Below are 21,802 nucleotides of genomic sequence, written 5' to 3'. Positions count from 1 at the left end.
AGCCCAGACACTGGAGAGAGGAGAAGCCCAGACTCTGGAGAGAAGAAGAAGCCCAGACTCTGGAGAGAAGAAGAAGCCCAGACTCTGGAGAGAAGAAGAAGCCCAGACTCTGGAGAGAAGAAGAAGCCCAAACTCTGGAGAGAGGAGAAGCCCAGACACTGGAGAGAGGAGAAGCCCTGACATTGAAAAGAGAAGAAGCCCTGACACTAGAGAGAGGAGAAGTCCTGACACTGGACAGAGGAGAAGCCCTGACATTGAAAAGAGGAGAAATCCTGACACTGGACAGAGGAGAAGCCCTAACATTGAAAAGTAGAGAAATCCTGACAAAGGAGAAAGGAGATGCCATGATATTGCAGAAAGGAGGACAATCACTGACATTGGAGAGAATAGAAGTCCTCACACTGGAGAGAGGAGAATCACTGACACTGGTGAGAAGCTGTAACACCAGTGTTCCCTACACTAGCCAGCTCATAGGTCCTGCGCTCACCACATGGGTTCTCTGGTCACACTCGCGCTACTCACTTCTTAAAGGGAAACTGTTGGGTGCAATATGCAGAACCATGAGCAGTTCTGGGTGCATATTGCTAATCCCTGCCTAACCGTCCCTGTATGTGATAGCATAGATAAAGAGATCTTTAGAAATCTTTCTAAATCTCCTTTATGATATGCTAATGAGGCCAGCAACTAGTCACAAGAGCGTTAGTTCCCCTGACTACTCTACTCTCTTAGCATGTAAGCACACCCACAGGGGTATGCTAACATGCTTTTCAATGCCCATGTGTCTCTGGTTCAGAATGCCGGGTAGTACGCATGATTAGAATGCCCGGCACTTCCGGTCATGCGCAGTAGACCTCTCTGAAGCCAGGACGCGTACACCCGGCTTCATACTGCGCATGACCGGAAGTGTAGGGCATTCTGTTCATGTGCACTGACTAGAGTTGAGCGAGTACCTAACTATTCGTGCTCGCTATACTTGTAATGAGTAATGTCTAATACTCGCGTATTCATTCCGAATGTGCAATACAAGTAAATGGGAAAAACTTTCTATGTAACGAATAATCTGAATTCCGCACTGTTTGCTACTCGCACGAATAGTGCAGCATTCAGGTTACTCGTTACATTGCGAGTTTTTCCCATTAACTTGTATTGCACATTCGGAATGAATACGCGAGTATTAGACATTACTCATTACGAGTATAGCGAGCACGAATAGTTAGGTACTCGCTCAACTCTAGCACTGACCCTAGGCCCGGTGTTCTGCAGTGGTGACAATAAACATAGGTATGCGCATCTATAAGGGTGGCTAGTAGAGGCTACGGAAGTCGCCTTCACAGGGGCTACTAGGCCGAAGTGAAGCCGGACATTAACCCCTTGAGCCCCGGTCACCACTCTTTTGTATAATAGTACATTCACCAGTCCATCCATCCATCCATCCGCAGAGTCAATAACTTAGACACCTGGGAGTTAGTCAGCTCCTCTAGGCGCTTCATCTGCTCTCACTTCGCCATTCGTGGCAGGCTCGCTCTGTTCCCACGTTGGCTCCCACCCTATAATAGGGACATACTGAACATAAACTTGCAGCAGGGAAATCGCTGGGAATTCTTTCCAGGGTACAGCCGCCACTGCCACCGTCCTGACTACTACCCCCAGCGGGGAAGACAATATATTTGAACCTGCTGTGGGTTCGACCCGGAGGATCAGCACAAATCAAATCTTTGGGGCGTCTTTGCTCTTTCTCCTTCCTGGGGACTCTCCTCCTCTCTTCCTCTTACTTGGCCCTTTTATAATCTACAGCATGTTAGCACGCCCATGACGAAGGCTTCTGCCGAAACGTACGTCGGATCTGGTGCCATTCCAGAAAGAGAATATGTCCACAGGTTAGGTGAATACTTTCTTTCTATACGCACCATTACTCTTGATCTTGCCGTATCTCAGGTATTAGCCCATACTCGCTTCACACTTTTTATATTACTGAGATGCCTGATCCATTTTACATAATTATTGGTGTTGCATTATATGTCCTAACTGGCCTTCTTCTCTTGCTGCAGTGTGCTGCCATCTTGTGTTCTGTCCTCTGTATGACACTTTATATTTTATGATTTTCACAATAAAGATTAAATGTTTTACCCTTTAATTTTGGTTCAAAAGATTTTTGTGAATTGGTCTTGGTTCATCTACAAAGCAGTAATCTCAGCTCCTTCCATCACAAAGCCTGGCTACACCAGGAAGACCCTGGAGAACAAAGCCCTCCAACACAAAGCACCCAAAGCCAGCCTGACCAAGCCACCAACCTACATGGCCTAACAAAAGGGGAAATCCTGAACACGGTGAACAAAGGCAAAGAGGAAGATCTCAGCATCTAGAAGAACGACATAAACAGATCACAGAAACCGAGGACATTCCAGAACCTACAGAGGGAGCACAAAGTGGCCCCAAATCTGGAGAAACTGGCAAACCCCAAAGAGGGACAAATCCTGAGCCGGTATAGACTGACATCAAATACGGGCAGCACCGACACACCAAAAGCCCCAAGAGAGCAGACTGTGCCAATAGTGCCTCCAGGAGGCCGGAAGATGAGGCCCACTTCTTACTGAGGTGCCCTAAATACTCAGCAGTGAGGGGCACTCACTTCAGGAGACTGTCTGATCTCTTCCCAGACTTCAACTCCATGGAGGAAGAAGATAAACTGCCCATACTACTGGGCCAAGAGGAAAGTGCAGCGGCCATAGCAGCACAATATGTCAGTGCCTATCAATAGACTAAGAGAAGCCTGATGCGTCATGGACTTCTATACCCCACCCTTTAAGAAACTCCATTCCCCCCACCCTGGAAGAAACTCCATCCCCCCACCCTGGAAGAAACTCCATCCCCCCCACCCTGGAAGAAACTCCATTCCCCCCACCCTGGAAGAAACTCCACCCCCTCCACCCTGGAAGAAACTCCACCCCCTCCACCCTGGAAAAAACTCCATCCCCCCCACCCTGGAAGAAACTCCATCCCCCCCACCCTGGAAGAAACTCCATCCCCCTCCACCCTGGAAGAAAATCCATCCCCCCACCCTGGAAGAAACTCCATCCCCCCACCCTGGAAGAAACTCCATCCCCCCACCCTGGAAGAAACTCCATCCCCCCACCCTGGAAGAAACTCCATCCCCCCACCCTGGAAGAAACTCCATTCCCCCCCACCCTGGAAGAAACTCCATCCCCCCACCCTGGAAGAAACTCCATCCCCCCACCCTGGAAGAAACTCCATCCCCCCACCCTGGAAGAAACTCCATCCCCCCACCCTGGAAGAAACTCCATCCCCCCACCCTGGAAGAAACTCCATCCCCCCACCCTGGAAGAAACTCCATCCCCCCACCCTGGAAGAAACTCCATTCCCCCCACCCTGGAAGAAACTCCATTCCCCCCACCCTGGAAGAAACTCCACCCCCTCCACCCTGGAAGAAACTCCATCCCCCCACCCTGGAAGAAACTCCATCCCCCCACCCTGGAAGAAACTCTATCCCCCCACCCTGGAAGAAACTCCATCCCCCCACCCTGGAAGAAACTCCACCCCCTCCACTCTGGAAGAAACTCCACCCCCTCCACCCTGGAAGAAACTTCATCGCCCCCACCCTGGAAGAAACTCCATCCCCCCAGCCTGGAAGAAACTCCATCCCCCCAGCCTGGAAGAAACTCCACCCCCCCACCCTGGAAGAACCTCCATACCCCCACCCGGGAAGAAATTCCACCCCCCCACCCTGGAAGAAACTTCATCCCCCCCCCACCCTAGAAGAAACTCTATACCCCCATGTGCCGCCCCCGTGTCAGCAGCCGAGCTGCTCGGATCCGGATCAGCGGTGGCTCGAGGGGCGTCCGGACCTGGGGGTCGTGCGGCCACTCAACTGAAGGGGGTATTTACATGGGATGATGTTTAGAGTTCGTGACGCCACCTGTTGTGTGGTAATGTGGAGTACCACTGCTGCTATTGGGAGCACCCAGGGGTGGCGGAGTGGGGTAGCCTGATGTTAGGACCCTCCACGGGTAGGGGGGGACGCCCTGGGACTCAGTGATGGGAGCTGGGGAGGTGCCGTTGGGTTCGAAGTGGGTCACTTTCGTACTCACTCAGTGACACCGACATCTAGATAAACCAAAATTCTGGATACCGCTGCCGCTGAGGGGAGCTAGTTCGGGTCCCGTCCCCAATGGTGCTGCCTGGTGATCCGTGACCTTCCTCCTGGCACTTAGTTCACTTCTCTGTTGGTCCCGGTAGTGTAAAACTAGTCGAGTCCCGCTCCCCACTATGGCTAACTGTGGGAGCTTGCTCTCAGGGTTCACACTTGGGATTTTCTGGACCAATTTTGTGGAAAGTCCAATCCCCCTCGTTGCGCTAGTACCCCGATTTTGGAGCGGGTGGAGAGCGGATCTTGAAGGGTCCGTTCTCATCGGGTAATTTGTCAGGTTGCCTGAAACTACTCCCTGACCTAGGGTCCACGTACCCCGTCGTGCCCTGGTCCCAGCCCGGTGATGGTACAAGGCCGCCGGCTGTCCTCCTCGACAGTTTCGTGCCCCTTGTCACAATCCCCTGTGACCAGGGTTCCAGCTCCTACTAGGTCCAGGCCACCGTCTGCTGCGTAGATGTTTCCAAGGAGCCCAGCTCCTGACCTTCTCCTTCACTTCCACTCTACTTCCCCTTCTCTCACTTCTGACACACTGACTTCTGACCCTCCTGACATCCCCTTAACCAATCCTCCAAGTGGGCGAACTTATTCGACTCAGGCCGTTCACTAGCGTGTCTGGTGGGTGTGATGCAGAGTGTTCCTAGGATTTTAATCAGCTGATGTAGGCAACACCATGTAGTTGGGGACCCATAACCAAGGAGGAGGTGGATATTGCACAGAAGGGCAGATTGCACAATACCCTGTGACAACCTGATAGTCCAGGGCGTCACACCCACCCTAGAAGAAACTCTATACCCCCACCCTAGAACAAACTCTATACCCCCACCCTAGAAGAAACTCTATACCCCACCCTAGAAGAAACTCTATACCCCCACCCTAGAATAAACTCTATACCCCCACCCTAGAACAAACTCTATACCCCCACCCTAGAACAAACTCTATACCCCCACCCTAGAACAAACTCTATACCCCCACCCTAGAAGAAACTCTATACCCCCACCCTAGAAGAAACTCTATACCCCCACCCTAGAAGAAACTCTATACCCCCACCCTAGAAGAAACTCTATACCCCCACCCTAGAAGAAACTCTATACCCCCACCCTAGAAGAAACTCTATACCCCCACCCTAGAAGAAACTCTATACCCCCACCCTAGAAGAAACTCTATACCCCCACCCTAGAACAAACTCTATACCCCCACCGTAGAACAAACTCTATACCCCCACCCTAGAAGAAACTCTATACCCCGAACCTAGAAGAAACTCTATACCCCGAACCTAGCAGAAACTCTATACCCCCACCCTAGAAGAAGCTCTATACCCCCACCCTAGAAGAAACTCTATACCCCCACCCTAGAAGAAACTCTATACCCCCACCCTAGAAGAAACTCTATACCCCCACCCTAGAAGAAACGCTATACCCCCACCATAGAAGAAGCTCTATACCCCCACCCTGGAAGAAACTCGGTTATGCTCACCACGGAGAAAAGGCGGCGAGCGCATCCATAGGGTGAGGTGGACCCACTGGACCAGAGGGGGAACCTGGACCAACCCAGACAAGGGAAGGGCAGAGTCCAGGGACTGTGGCAGCTGAGCCAGGGCTAGGTGACCGCAGGACAGGGGACAATTCACAGTTCAAAGTCAGACAGGACTGGCACGGGAACACAATACAGTTCAGGCAGTGTAGATGGACATCGGATATACTGTAGACAGCAGCAGGGTTCAGGTACTGAACACACTAACAAAGCTAGAGAGGACCGCAACAGGGTAGCGCGAGCACAGCGGGTTTGGACCGCAACAGGGTAGTGCGAGCACAGCTGGTATGGACCGCAACAGGGTAGCAAGAGCACAGCGGGTATGAACCGCAACAGGGTAGCGCGAGTGCAGTGGGTTTGGACCGCAACAGGGTGGCACAGGCACATCAGGCACTTCAGACTTCAGGTTCACAACACCAACAGGACTTTATTCACAAATACAGGGTACAGCAAGGTTACAGGTTCAGGACACAGCAGGAATTCAGGAAGCAGGATACAAACTGGTACCAGGGGACACATGGACAGGACAGGTCATCAGCACGCCAGAACTACATACAAACAGGACTGCTGCAGAGCACGGGCAGACCAGAGCAACATGGCAGGACCAACACAGAGTTAAGTAACCTATGGAAGTTGCTCGGCCCTACCCATCAGGGAAGAGGAACTTTTAGACCAGATGCCTCCCAGTCATAGGCTGGGGACATCTTAGCAAGGTGCGCATGCCTCCTAATAAAAAGACAGGAAGCATGCGGGCGCAACCCCTAGGCTGGAGGCCAGGAAACCCCACACATGTGCAGGGCCTGAAGCCTAGGCAAGAGTTGAAGACATCACACGCGGGCATCCACAGGAGGGGTCAGCCAGGGACCGCACTGCAGGTTTGTGGAAATGAAGGTAAGAGGAGGGGCAGGGACATGGCGCAATGACGCCGCGTAGCGCCGGTGTACTAGGGGAGCCGGCGTTACAGCCTCCATCCCCCACCCTGGAGGAGTCTCTATCCCCCCACCCAGGAAGAACATTTATCCCCACCCTAGAAGAGCCTCTATCCCCCAACCTGGAGAAAGCTCTATTCCCCCACCCTGGAGGAGCCTCCATCCTCTACCCTGGATGAGCCTCTATCCCCATCCTAGATGAGCCTCTATACCCCACGCTGGATGAACCTCTAACCTCCACCCTGGATGAGCCTCTAACCACCACCCTGGATGAGCCTCTAACCTCCACCCTGGATGAGCCTGTATCCCCTTACCCTAGATGAGCCTCTATTCTCCACTTTGGATGAGTATCTATCCCCAGCCGGGATGTGCCTCTATCCTCCACCCTGGATGAGCCTCTATCCCCACCCTGGACGAGACTCTATCCCCACCCTGGATGAGCCTCTATACCCCACCCTGGATGAGCCTCTATCCGCACTCTGGAAGAACCTTTATACTCCACCCTGGATGAGCCTGTATCCCCCGCTCTGGATAAGCCTCTATCCTCTACCCTGGATGGGCCTGTATACCCTACCCTGCATGAGCCTCTATACCCTACTCTGCATCTTATCATATCATATCCTCATCCTGGACGAGCCTCTATATCCCACCCTGGATGAGCCTTTATACCCCACCCAGGATGAACCTCTATCCTCCACCCTGGATGAGTCGCTATACCCCACCCTGGATGAGCCACTATCCTCACCATTGAAGAGCCTCTATCCTCCCCATAGATGAGCCTCTATCCCATACCTATTTTTACCACTTGCTTTGCCAATGCCAACATGTACTTGGTTTGAATGGCCAGGTTGAAATACATTGGCTTCACCCTGAGATCTCCTGATTGAACAATCAGGAAGATCACAGATCCTGGTATCTGGTTCAGCAAGCAAAGTGGAGAGCTGAATGGCTCAATGGAAGGAGCTGCGGCCCGGTGCTCAGGAGCTGCTGCCCGGTGCTCAGGAGCTGCTGCCCGGTGCTCAGGAGCTGCTGCCCGGTGCTCAGGAGCTGCTGCCCGGTGCTCTGGAGCTGCTGCCCGGTGCTCAGGAGCTGCTACCCGGTGCTCAGGAGCTGCTGCCCGGTGCTCTGGAGCTGCTGCCCGGTGCTCAGGAGCTGCTACCCGGTGCTCTGGAGCTGCTGCCAGTGCTCAGGAGCTGCTGCCCGTGCTCAGGAGCTGCTGCCCGGTGCTCAGGAGCTGCTGCCCGGTGCTCAGGAGCTGCTGCCCGGTGCTCAGGAGCTGGTGCTCAGGAGCTGCTGCCCGGTGCTCAGGAGCTGCTGCCCGGTGCTCAGGAGCTGCTACCCGGTGCTCAGGAGCTGCTGCCCGGTGCTCAGGAGCTGCTGCCCGGTGCTCAGGAGCTGCTGCCCGGTGCTCTGGAGCTGCTGCCGGTGCTCTGGAGCTGCTGCCCGGTGCTCTGGAGCGGCTGCCCGGTGCTCAGGAGCTGCTGCCCGGTGCTCAGGAGCTGCTGCCCGGTGCTCAGGAGCTGCTGCCCGGTGCTCAGGAGCTGGTGCTCAGGAGCTGCTGCCCGGTGATCAGGAGCTGCTGCCCGGTGCTCAGGAGGTGCTGCCCGGTGCACAAGTCCTGACACCACAGAGAAGACCTGACAATAAGGTAGAGAAGCTCGAACACAGACGAGAGGAGAGTCCCTGACACTGAAGTCACCTGTGCAGGCTGGGGACATCACGTTGGCTTTCTTCCACAGCAGACTGTTTCCCACAGAACATTGGACATCCCACGGTCCTGGTGACGACGTTGTGACATTAAGCTCTTTTTTGTCATTTGCCACCAGACTTGTTCCATTCACAGACAGAGAGAAGAGGGGATCAGATCCATTCTCCACGGAGCAGAACATCTCCAGGCTGCCATCACGGAGACACCGAACCTTCAGGACGGGATCCGATACCGGAACTAGAGGAGAAAAGAAAGAAGAAAACAGTCAGTGCTCGCCAGTCCGGACTCTCTGCACTCACTGTCATCTCCCCGTCACCTTCTCCACATTACACCCACAATCCTGAATGTATCTTACTGGGATTTTCTGTGACACCGAGTACAACAATCTGTGACGAGTAGAGGAAATGATTCCGGGCTTTCTAAAGAGTTGTATAATGTATATCCAGATGTTATTTTAGGGTCCAGGACAGATTTCTACTCAAAAATTACCCCAAATTTTTCTTAAAATAATCTTTATTGATTTCTGACTAAAAAAAGAACACCCACAAACATAGTACACAAACGGTATCAGAATAAAGGCCGCTTTACACGCAACAACATCGCTAACGAGATGTTGTTGGGGTCACAGAATTTGTGACGCACATCCGTTCTCGTTAGCGATGTCATTGCGTGTGACATGTACGAGCAACCGCTAATGATCAAAAATACTCACCTTATCGTTGCTCGTTGACACGCTGTCCAGTTCCCATATATCGTTGCTGGTGCAGGACGCAGGTTGTTCCTCGTTCCTACGGCAGCACAAATCGCTACGTGTGACACCGCAGGAACGAGGAACCTCTTCTTACCTGCGGCCGGCCGCAATGAGGAAGGAAAGAGGTGGGCGGGATGTTCGTCCTGCTCATCTCCGCCCCTCCGATTCTATTGGACAGCTGCCGTGTGACGCCGAACTAACCGCCCCCTTAGAAAGGAGGCGGTTCGCCGGTCACAGCGACGTCGCTAGGCAGGTAAGTATGTGTGACGGGTCCGCGCGATGTTGTGCACCACGGGCAGCGATTTGCCCGTGACACACAACCGACGGGGGCGGGAACGCAAGCTAGCGATATTGTGCGCCCCGTGCTCGGCGGCAGCCGAGCTGCTCGGATCCGGACCTTCAGTGGGTGGCTCGTGAGTCTCTGGACCCGGGGGTCACGCGGTCACTTCAACTGAAAGGGGGGTTGTGGTTTGGGGACGTAGATGTACGGCCGGAGCCGTGTTAAGTACGTGACGCCACCCACGGGATGTGGTGAAGGTGGACACCACTACTGCAGTTACGGAGCACCCGGGGGAGATGGTATGCAGCAAGTTGTTAACCCCTCCGTGGGCAGGGATGGTGGCCCTGAGACCAGTTGGGTTGCTGGTGCAGGGAGATGGCTGGCTGGAGGGCACTGGTGTACTCACTATTAGGCTATGTGCGCACTAGAGCAAAATACCCGCGGATTTACCCGCGGATTTGCCGCGGAAATTTCTTGAGAAATGTCTGCAATCTTTGTGCAGACATTTCCCATGAAATTCTATGAGAAAAAAAAAAAGCTGTGCGCACTGGTGTGGATTTTTCTCAAGAAAATTTCTTGAGGAAAATTTCTCGAGAAACTTTCTTGAGAAAATGAACATGTCCATTAAATCCGCAGGTACCCTGCGGATTTCTGCAGTACAGCCTGCAAAAATCCGCAGGGAACCACCCGCGGGAAAATCGCGGCAAATCCGCGGCAAATCCGCGGCAAATCCGCATGCGGTTTTGCCGCGGATTTTTTCCGGAGGTCAGCAAATCTTTCAATCCCAGAAGTTTCTCAAGAAATTTTCTTGAGAAACTTCACATCTCTAGTGCGCACATAGCCTTAGAATGAAACACTCGAGTCTCTGGTAAACTAAGATGATGGTGGTCGGTGCCCGCAGCCGGCTGCAGTTTGGTCCCCCACCCGGTTGGTGGTCTCTGCCTTTCTCCTGCACCTGTTTTGTGTTGTTGGACTACCTGGGCTTGCAAGTTTCAGGAGTCTGCTCCCCGGCTTGATGTGGCCAAAGGAGCCCGTTTGCCCGCAGACGCTGGCCCGTGGGATCTCTGAGCTGTGGTAGTGGCTGCTTATCCCCCTCGTTGGGCTGTTGTCTTCTATAAGGGACTTTGGGTGGGAAAGGACCTCAAGTCCAGACCGCAATCAGTTAATTAACTCAGTCCAGTAGCTTCTGGACCTCGCTTCAGGGTCTGAGTACCCCTCTTGTGCTCCGGTTTCCGAGTCGGTTCCCTGGGTCGGTACTGGAGGGCCACTACCCTGTCCCGGTCCATCTTGGTTCCACTGAGCCGTCTTCCCGGCTGCTGCAGGCAGAGGCCTCCGTATGCCTCCTAGCCAGAGGTACCAGGGCTCCTACCCTGGCACCTGACAGTTAGTTGCAGGCCTGACCTCCACTTCACTCCACCTCCAAAACTAAAACTGTTTACGAACTGCGCTTTTTCCCGCCTCAGGTTATTTCAACTCCTTGGTGGGCGTGGCCAACCACCTGGCTCCGCCCCCTGGTGTGTCCATCAAGCACTGAGGGGGTGACTAGGGTTTAATGGTTGGCTGCTGTCACCTTGTTAGGGGACTGGTGTAATGCGGGGCATAATCTGTGACCACCTGGCTGGCCAGGGCGTCACACTATCGGTAACGATATCGCAGCGTGTAAAGCGGCCTTTAGTTACCAAATATACCCTCAAAGAATTGGCATCACAGAATGGTCATATGACAAAAAGCCAATACCCTAGATTCTCCCCATCTGTTCCCCACTCCAATACAGATCAATCATACGCGACAGTGATCGCATGAAATCACGTAATGATACTAAATAGATAGAAATAAGGAGGAAAGGAGTGAAAGAGATAGTCAAATTAGTATAATGGGTCATAGAAGGACTATATTCATGCAATCACGTCTTCATTCATGACAAAGCAAGACATTAGACACTAGGATCCCTTAGTTTGCCTCGAGCATTGATTGGTGGAGGTTAGTGACACCTCCTTTTGCACAAAGGCCACTTTTCTTCAAGTTAAATGGATCTGGACTAGATCCGCAGCTCACAATTCAGATAACTTTATCCAGTTAGTGGATACCAATGAAAAAGCCAAATCCTGAAGGTTTTCCCCTCTGTGGTATACACAATGGTAAATATCCCACCAGGCACGGATATCATGGTTACATCTGTTGGCATAAATTAGCTAAGACCACCCAACCAGCATTTAGTATTAGTGCAGAGGAAGACATGTGAGTCCGTGTTAGTAATGTCCAGATTGTTGGTAACCACATCACGAATACATCTCACATCCACAAATGAGCTCCAATCTTCAGGGATTAGTGGGATTAGATGTTTTGTTAATTCCAGATTTCCAACTTCCATTTCCCTTTATTTCAATAGAACATATACAATGTGCTTGGCTGGTAATAATCAAATATCCAATCAATCCGTCACCTCGACGCGTTTCCCCCCTTTGCCTATTCAGGGGTTCATCAGGAGGATTTTAATCAATGATATCCATGAGTGTGCCAAATTCCCATATTTCATTCAGGATCTAGAACAGAGGAGACGCGACATCTCACAATATGTATCGTGTTTACAAAAATACGTAGACCTGGACTGCGCTAACAATAACCATACGAAACTATACCAAAGTCCAAGTAAATAAATTACATATGGATAAAAGGGGCAAATCATCCACCTCCTCCCCAATAAAGAGTACGGCCAGAATGAAAGAGTTTAGACCATATAACTTCCCATAATAACAGTACATATATAATAGCGCCAACAAGTTCCCCACCAGAAACATTCTCCCCTTAAATATCACCATAATAGGTATCCAAAAATCCCCCATAGATTAACCAAACTCCCAAATTCACTTCCCCTAAGCAGTCACGATAAGCTTCTAAAAGATGCTAGAACCCGATTAGGGCATGTTCCAAGGGTTCAACATCACTCCCAGTTGGTAGAACGGCTGCACGCCATGTCTCCAGCGGTCAGGAGATTTAAACAGATGTGGCACAACAAGTCCCAGAGCCGAGCGGCAATAAATACTCATGGACCACTCAACTTCCGTTTCACGGATTCCCCTATCCGGCGCTAATGCGCAGGCATTAAGCCACGCTAATTGCGTAACCTACTACGCAACCAACGTATGGTTTTGTATCAGTAACGTAGATCACTGCGCAAACAAATAAGCTTATTGCGCATGCGTCAGTCTACGCTAAAAGCGTAGGTACGCAGGAAACCAGGCAATCTACGTTCCCCTTCATTTCTCAAAGACATAATTTGCCGCACCTGCGCAAGACCGCACACAGAAACCGTAATGGAATCCACGGAACCTGTATATGCTCCATTCATCTCAGGGTTGATATAAAAAAGGAGTATATGGGAATTCATTAACAAATAGCCATTGTCAAATAATCAACAGACTACAATAAAGGGGAGGGAGAAAAGGGGGGAGGGGGAAAGGGAGAGGAAGGGGGGGGAGGGGGAAAGGGGGGACAAAGGATATTAGAAACATCAAAATCATTCTCCCCCTTATTGATTAATAAAATACTCCCTCAAAACAGGAATGACATCTGCCACATTTAAAGGTACCACAAATCTTAAGCCTGCTTTACACCTTACAATTAATCATACGATATCATATGCGATGTGAGCCACCCTCATCGTATGTGCGGCACGTTCAATTTGTTGACTGTGTCGCACAATCGATTAAAAGCTGTCACACATACTTACCCTTCCATACGACCTCGCTGTGGGCGGCGAACATCCACTTCCTGGAGTGGGAGGGACGTTCGGCGTCACATCGACGTCACACGGCAGCCGGCCAATAGAAGCGGAGGGGTGGAGATGAGCGGGACGAAAACATCCCGCCCACCTCCTTCCTTCCTCATTGCCGGTGGACGCAGGTAAGGAGATGTTCGTTGTTCCTGTGGTGTCACACATAGCGATGTGTGGTGCTGCAGGAACGACGAACGACCTGCGTCCTGCAATAGCAACGATATTTGGGAACTGAACAGCGTGTCAACGAGCAACGATAAGGTGAGTATTTTTGCTCGTTAGTGGTCGCTCGTACGTGTCACACGCAACGACATCGCTAACGAGAAGGGATATGCGTCACGAATTTCGTGCCCCCCAACAACATCGTGTTAGTGATGTCGTTGCGTGTAAAGCGGCCTTAAGATTGAAATTGTTCATCCCCACAGTAGCTCTTCGACCATTCTCCCAAATTCTTCCTTCGTTCCCGTCCAGATGACAAGAACATCATCAATGCATCGATGCCATGTACTTATCTTATCCTGCCACCATTTTTCTTCCCCTGAAAATACGACGGTTTCCTCCCACCAGCCAAGGAGGAGATTTGCATAACTGGGCGTACAAGAACAACCCATAGCAGTCTTCCTGAGCTGGTGGAAGTACTTGCCGCCGTAAAGGAAGTAATTGTGGTTCAGAATAAATGACAGTAGACCAAGGACAATCTCATTGTGTCGATCAAAATGTGTCGCCCTCCCAGAAAGATAATATTGAACAGCTTGAAGTCCTTTGTCATGAATGATACTGCTGTAAAGAGCCTCCACATCGATCGACGCCAAGAACGCGCCCTGGTCTACTGTCATTCCCAACAATCTGAGTAGGAGATCTGATGTGTCTCTTAAGTACGTGGGCATCGATACAACGAACGGTCTTAAGATCCTACCCACATAAATACCAACATTCTGGCTGATGGAGCCAATGCCGGCCACAATTGGTCTCCCCTTAAGTGGTACCACCCCCTTATGCAGTTTAGGAAGCGCATAGAAGGTTGGTACCACCGGGTGACTGGGGACCAAAAATTTGTGTTCCTTGGCCGATATTAATCCGGTCTTCAAGCCATCATCCAAAAATGTAATTAGGATCTCCTGAAATTGCTCCGTTGGGTCACTTTGAGGACTCTATAATATTCTGTGTTGTTTAGAATTGTCAAAGACATTAAATTATAGTCGTTATGGTCCAGGATGACAATATTGCCCCCTTTACCTGAACATTTGAGGACCACATTTCCATTTTTTTCAAGATTCATTAGTGCTTCCCATTCCACCCAATTCAAGTTGGAGGGCACTCTTGGATTATGAGGTCTAATTTTTCTTAAATCGCCTTTAACTAGCTGCAAAAATAAATCAATATTTCCATAGTCACCCGTCGGGGGCATCCTAGTAATTCTCCTCTTTAAATCAGTAAAGGGGCCCTGACCTACTTCATGCATATTGTCATCCATTAGAGCCACTAGATCATTAAATACATCCAAATCCTCTTCATCCACCCCCAGAGCCAGACATTGCTCCTTATCATTAGATTTAAAGAACTTGCGGAGCCTGATAGGGGATCACATGGGTGATATCCGCCATAAGCGGGACACCCCAATATCTCGTCATGTCTGAGAATTTCATGGGGGAGACGAGAGGGTTCTTAAATTTGAGGTTCTAGAAGTTATCACACAAAGTGAGAGAGGTGGTAACTGGGACAATAAAATATTAAGAAAAGAAACGGAATACATTTTCCATATGGATTCTGTGAAACCAAAAGGTCTCAACGAAATGTTAACAGATGGATGCTTCCTGGATTAAATTGTTGCTGATCGGTTAATTCTGGTCAATAGGGACTCTGCCTTTTTAGGGGAGAATACTTTACCTCTCCTGGGCTGTTTTGAGGTTGAGGGTTCAGTTAATAATATGAAACTACTGGCTGCCAAGTCTAAAAAATATGATTTGTGCCTAAATTTAGCCTGAATTGCTATTGGACTGGCTCTATCTTGTTTGTCTATTTTTCATGCTAAAGATGTCAAATTCCTGTTTTGAGGGAGTATTTTATTAATCAATAAGGGGGAGAATGATTTTGATGTTTCTAATATCCTTTGTCCCCCCTTTCCCCCTCCCCCCCTTCCTCCCCCTTTCCCCCTCCCCCCTTTTCTCCCCCCCCTTTATTGTAGTCTGTTGATTATTTGACAATGGCTATTTGTTAATGAATTCCCATATACTCCTTTTTTATATCAACCCTGAGATGAATGGAGCATATACAGGTTCCGTGGATTCCATTACGGTTTCTGTGTGCGGTCTTGCGCAGGCGCGGCAAATTATGTCTTTGAGAAATGAAGGGGAACGTTGATTGCCTTGTTTCCTGCGTACCTACGCTTTTAGCGTAGACTGACGCATGCGCAATAAGCTTATTTGTTTGCGCAGTGATCTACGTTACTGATGCAAAACCATACGTTGGTTGCGTAGTAGGTTACGCAATTAGCGTGGCTTAACGCCTGCGCATTAGCGCCGGATAGGGGAATCCGTGAAACGGAAGTTGAGCGGTGCATGAGTATTTATTGCCGCTCGGCTCTGGGACTTGTTGTGCTACATCTATTTAAATCTCCTGACCGCTGGAGACATGGCGTGCAGCCGTTCTACCAACTGGGAGTGATGTTGAACCCTTGGAACATGCCCTAATCGGGTTCTAGCATCTTTTAGAAGCTTATCGTGACTGCTTAGGGGAAGTGAATTTGGGGGTTTGGTTAATCTATGGGGGATTATTGGATACCTATTATGGTGATATTTAAGGGGAGAATTTTTCTGGTGGGGATCTTGTTGGGACTATTGACTCACCCACCCCAGGGCTTTGGGTGACCCGGTGTCAGGCCAGACTAGTTCCGGGTAGTCAGCGGTGGCGGGGCCCGACTCTGTGACCCTGGCGGGGTCAATTAATATGGCGGCTGTGGGGGTGATGATTATAATAAAGTTTATGAAAGATTCGTGACACCACCTGTGGTAAATTGCAGCTCTTTAGGGCCGCAGCTGCTGGAAGGGACCTCCGGGGCTGGTGTTATGGCAGCTGAGATGTTGCTTGCTCTCCACAGGTAGAGCGGGTACCCCGGGGCAACCTTTGGTACTTTGTAGGTTCTATGGTGTTGTGTGCTGTGGTTGAGGTGCAGGGCCGACAGGACAGTAGAAAGGAACAGACACTGACACTGATTTCTTTACCTTTCTCCTTTACTTGTCTTGGCAACTGGGGAAGTCCTGGGAGCCTGTTACAGGTGGGACGGTGGTCCGGAGGCCTGGAAGCAGGCAGGGGTCTCACACTGGCCAGGTGAGTAATGAGGCCAACTCCCTACGCTTTGTCTAGTAAATGGGGCCCCGTGGCTTCGGTAATGCTGAGACCCGTTCTGTTGCTCTTTGAGGTGGGTTATCACCTCCCCCGTGTGGTGGGCTGCATGGACGATTACAGGTGCCCTTCTGTCTATCCGGGCTCCCAGTCCTGACTTTACAGCTGCGCCTCCGGGTGTGGGGTGGACAGAGACCTGCAGTCCTCTCGTCCTTCGGATGCGACCACCGGTACTCGAGTACTCGAGTGGCCCTGAACTCCGATATTCAAGTTTTTCTAGCAATCACGTCGGGGTGAGCCGGCTGCGCTCCACTCCCCAATGTTCTCATCCTTTTTGCCTCTCTGTGGCCTGTGTTTTCCTGGGCTGAGCAATCTGGCTCAGCTCCCAGCTCACACACCACACTACTCGAGTTCCTCTTTCACTGAACTCTCCTCACAAACTAACTAACTCCTCCCCCAGGTCAGAGCTTAAGGGATCCTCCCTGGAACTCCAGGTTTAGAGCTCCCTCTGCTGGCCTGGGAGAGAAACTGTGTTGGATGATGGTACTTACTGGCCAATGGATTTCCACAACTACCTCCAGGCTCAGCATTAACCCCTTTTAGGAGGGCAACACTGCTGTGGCAACCAGACTGCTGGGGCGCCACAATGCCCCTTAGTTAAAATCAGTACTCCCGGACTGAGGAAACAAACAAAAACATATTAGGACTTTTTCATCCCTTTTTGGGAGGCAAGATCACTTAAACGTTACAAACTTAATAACAATAATACAATTCTTGTGAGTCCAGTGTGGTTTCCTGCTGGGTGTCCATTACACTGCTCCAGTTGTAAGTAACAGTCAATAGGGGACCCGCTGAAAGAAAACCCCCAATGTAGGCTCTGGGCATGCGTCAGAGCATCGATGCCCCGATTCTATGCACGCCGGACGGGTTTTTCTTCTGGGGTGTTGAGCACAAGGGGTGCTAATGTCGCGGGCGGGGAGGAGGGTGTCAGCACACCGCGCTCACCCCTTCTGCTCGGGTCCGGCAGCTGCTCCTGGTGGCTCGAGCCGTGGGCCGGATCCCGGGGTGTCTCGAGCGACACTCCTCGCCCGTGAGTGAAAAGGGGGGGTGTTTGTTGGGATTATAGTTCGTGACGCCACCCACGGTTGTGGTGATGGCACCACCGCTGCTCAGTGTGGGGGTCCCGGGGATGGTGATTGGAGCAGCCAGGTGTTGTGTTGCCCCTCCGTGGGTAGGGGTTGGTGATCCCGGGGCCCGGTGAAGAGATGTAAAGTGTAGGGCCTGGAGGGCGCAGGGACGCGGGGGCAGCGCTGTGCCTTGCGGCACTGTGGTACTCACTCAGCCTGAGACACGGACACAGTTTGTACGGTAAACCAACGGCTGGTAGGACGGTCCCACAGACGGTTGCACCTGCACTCCCGGTAGGTGACGGTGACGTCTCTCTTCCTTGCACCTGTTTGACTGATGGTAGCGGTGGATTCCCTCCGGTTACCCGCTCCCCGACTGCAATCTGGGCCGGAGGAGCTCTACACTTTGCCCGCAGGCGCTGGCCCTGGGGAAACTGGTGCCCTGGCGGTGGCGATGTCTCCCCGGTAATGGTCGGGTTGTTGCCGTCAATCGGGACTTGGTTGCTGGGGGATCTACGTCCCCTTCACTGACAGATTCGGCAAATTGGGCGACTCCTAGCCTTGCCGGGGTCCGAGAGGCCCCTGCCCTGGTGCTGACTGTCCTTCGGAACACTGCTCCAGACCACCGGGCACACAGCCAACGGGGTCCTTCCAGGAACTTCCAAACGGTCCCCCTCCGGACAGTCACCGCCGTCGCTGACCTTGCTGTTCTAGCCCTACACACAGCTGGGCTCTCAGGCTTTCCTTTCCTCTTGCCACCTCACTTGCTTTCCTCCTTTTCTACTCTTCTTTCCTCACTTTCACTTCTCCGTTTACTCTAGCCCTCAGCTAGACTGCACTCTTCCCCTGCCCGGGGCTATCTGCCTGGTAACTTCCTGCCTCCAGAGTTGTGAGCTCCTTGGTGGGCGGAGCCAACCGCCTGGCCCACCCCCTGGTGTGCATCAACAGACTCTTGGAGGAAGGCAACAAGGGTTTCTGGTTAGCAGATGTGCCTACCTGGAGTGTGGGGTGTAGTGGTGTTGTTATCTGTGTCCCCTGGCTTGCCCAGGGCGACACATTCCCCCTTAGCAAAATGCAGACCGTCCGCGGGCTGCCGTCCTACACCGGTTTTATTTTTCTGTAAAAAGGGGATAACAGGGTTAAACAAACAATAATAACATTTTTAATCAACTCTTCCCAAGACGGGAGGCACATTTACTTTTAACGTTTCAACGGTGTACGGTCACGGTTTCCGCTCTCTCCCACCCAAGCAACCTGGCCCTGATGCTGCCCCTAAAACCCAGGCAGCACCCCTTGACCCACAGTCCAGCACAAGTCACCCGAGCGGGATCTGTCCTTCCCTCCAGAGGGTAGCCACCGGTTCCTTTGGCGGCTGGGCCCTGGCCTGCTCTGCTGAGGGCCCTCCCTCCAACCTGCCTCTCCGGAGGCGGCCTGCGGAAACGGTAACGGTACCCAACATATTTACAAGCCACTAACGTTTGTGGTTGCCCTGCAGAGTTCACGGGCTTGTCCATGGATAGTTCCCATGCATTTTTAAACTTTAAACGGTCCCCACGGGGACAACGGTGCCGGCTCCAGCCGGTTGCTAATCACAAAGGCAAATCTGGTGAAAACTCGGTTCAATCAGTGTTTTTCCATTTTTCAAAACTTTCATAACTTTTTCAACAAACTTTCAAACAAACAAAGTGCTGGTCCCTACGGGGACGGTGCTGCGGGCCTCCATTGCCCTACTCCGGTCCTGCTGCTGCTTCATCCAAGGGAGGGGGTGCAGAGCTCACCTTGCTCTCCGGGCTGCCCCTCAGCTTTACATCCAGGGCAAACCACCCCCTCTCTCCGCAGTGCCGAATGTACCGCACCATGTCTCCGGGTATAAGATTGCGGCCAGGATGCTCTTCGGGCAGGTGAGCTTGCACATCCCGCCGGGCTACAAACACCTCGGCCTCCAGGCCCGGTTCGTATATGAACCCGTAGCCCCGGCGGATATCAAACCGCCTCACCTGCCCCTCGTAGAACGGGCCCCGGACACGGAAGGTCGCTTGCCGCAAGTTCTCCTTTTCCCGGATGGCTCGGGCTACCAGCTCGGCTTTCCTCCGCTCCCTCTCCGCGATCTCCAGGCCCAGCTTGGTCGGCTCCCTGTCCCAGTATGGCTCCGGCGCACGGGTTGAGCCCCGCGGGACATCCAGCACGCTACCCACTGTCAGGAAAGTGGGTGGCGTATCCCGCGGTGTCATGGCCTTGGGCGCTGCCTTGCAGCGACAACCCGGCGCCACCTCAGCCGAGGTGTGGGGGATGGGCACAGGGGCTTTCCGCAGCTGGGCCTTCGGCTCGGAGCGGGTCATCGGCTCCGGCTCGGGGAACTGCTCGGGGACTGTCTCTGGCACAATCTTCGGGGCCTTCCATGGCAATGCCTCCGGTTTGCTTCGGGCTCCGGCTACAGGTCGGTCCGCTGGGTCGGACGGGCTGGGTATCGCTACCGGTTGCGGTGGCAGCAGGCCTAGTGGCGGGGTCACGGCCTCCGAGACGGGTGGCGAGGGAGGCAACGGGGGGAGAGGGCTTGGACCGGGTCCCTCAGCCGCAGCGACCGGTCCCTCCGGGACATAGGGGCGTGGGTCACTCACCCTCCCTTCCTCCGCTTCCTCCTCGCGTCTCCGCACGGCTGCCAAAACGTCCGCCATGTCGGTCTCCCACTCCTCCAAGAGGAGCTGCATTTTGACCTGCAGCCTTAGATGGAGCTGCGCGGTCCGGATCTCCACCCACGCGGCGGTTCCCGGTGCGGGGGCCACGGTGTTTCGGGACGGCATCCACATGGTGACTTTGCTGTTTGCTTCCAGGAACGGTTTTCTGGCAAGGTCCTGGCGTCCTTGCTTTTATAGCGGCGACTACATGCCGCCAGCCGCCATCGCGTCCCCCTTAGCTCTTTCCGGCCCCTCCTCTCTCCGGGCGGAGTTTTGGCCTTCGCGCCTCTACTGCTCGAGAAGACGCTCGAGCGGGAACTTTTCGCGCCAAAGATGGCGGCTTCTGAAATTTTTCTGCCGGATACCTCCGGCAGTAACAAGGCGCACCTCTACCAGACGGCAGAGCGGTAAGATCCTGTTCGTGACGCCAAGTTGTCGCGGGCGGGGAGGAGGGTGTCAGCACACCGCGCTCACCCCTTCTGCTCGGGTCCGGCAGCTGCTCCTGGTGGCTCGAGCCGTGGGCCGGATCCCGGGGTGTCTCGAGCGACACTCCTCGCCCGTGAGTGAAAAGGGGGGGTGTTTGTTGGGATTATAGTTCGTGACGCCACCCACGGTTGTGGTGATGGCACCACCGCTGCTCAGTGTGGGGGTCCCGGGGATGGTGATTGGAGCAGCCAGGTGTTGTGTTGCCCCTCCGTGGGTAGGGGTTGGTGATCCCGGGGCCCGGTGAAGAGATGTAAAGTGTAGGGCCTGGAGGGCGCAGGGACGCGGGGGCAGCGCTGTGCCTTGCGGCACTGTGGTACTCACTCAGCCTGAGACACGGACACAGTTTGTACGGTAAACCAACGGCTGGTAGGACGGTCCCACAGACGGTTGCACCTGCACTCCCGGTAGGTGACGGTGACGTCTCTCTTCCTTGCACCTGTTTGACTGATGGTAGCGGTGGATTCCCTCCGGTTACCCGCTCCCCGACTGCAATCTGGGCCGGAGGAGCTCTACACTTTGCCCGCAGGCGCTGGCCCTGGGGAAACTGGTGCCCTGGCGGTGGCGATGTCTCCCCGGTAATGGTCGGGCTGTTGCCGTCAATCGGGACTTGGTTGCTGGGGGATCTACGTCCCCTTCACTGACGGATTCGGCAAATTGGGCGACTCCTAGCCTTGCCGGGGTCCGAGAGGCCCCTGCCCTGGTGCTGACTGTCCTTCGGAACACTGCTCCAGACCACCGGGCACACAGCCAACGGGGTCCTTCCAGGAACTTCCAAACGGTCCCCCTCCGGACAGTCACCGCCGTCGCTGACCTTGCTGTTCTAGCCCTACACACAGCTGGGCTCTCAGGCTTTCCTTTCCTCTTGCCACCTCACTTGCTTTCCTCCTTTTCTACTCTTCTTTCCTCACTTTCACTTCTCCGTTTACTCTAGCCCTCAGCTAGACTGCACTCTTCCCCTGCCCGGGGCTATCTGCCTGGTAACTTCCTGCCTCCAGAGTTGTGAGCTCCTTGGTGGGCGGAGCCAACCGCCTGGC

General features: G+C 52.9%; 1 protein-coding gene across 1 annotated transcript in view; it reads right to left on the bottom strand.

The window, feature by feature from the left end:
* LOC142292432 (Fc receptor-like protein 5) overlaps positions 1 to 21,802 on the bottom strand; it is a 210,514-nt gene that overhangs the window by 36,012 nt on the left and 152,700 nt on the right. The window contains exon 4 of the mRNA XM_075337775.1: positions 8,324 to 8,569. Coding sequence (XP_075193890.1) covers positions 8,324 to 8,569 — 246 coding nt within the window. The remainder of the gene's footprint in view (positions 1 to 8,323; positions 8,570 to 21,802) is intronic.

The sequence above is a fragment of the Anomaloglossus baeobatrachus genome, chromosome 2 (assembly GCF_048569485.1).
Source record: "Anomaloglossus baeobatrachus isolate aAnoBae1 chromosome 2, aAnoBae1.hap1, whole genome shotgun sequence".
In the NCBI taxonomy this organism is placed as follows: Eukaryota; Metazoa; Chordata; class Amphibia; order Anura; family Aromobatidae; genus Anomaloglossus; species Anomaloglossus baeobatrachus.
This window is presented reverse-complemented; position numbering and strand designations above follow the sequence as displayed.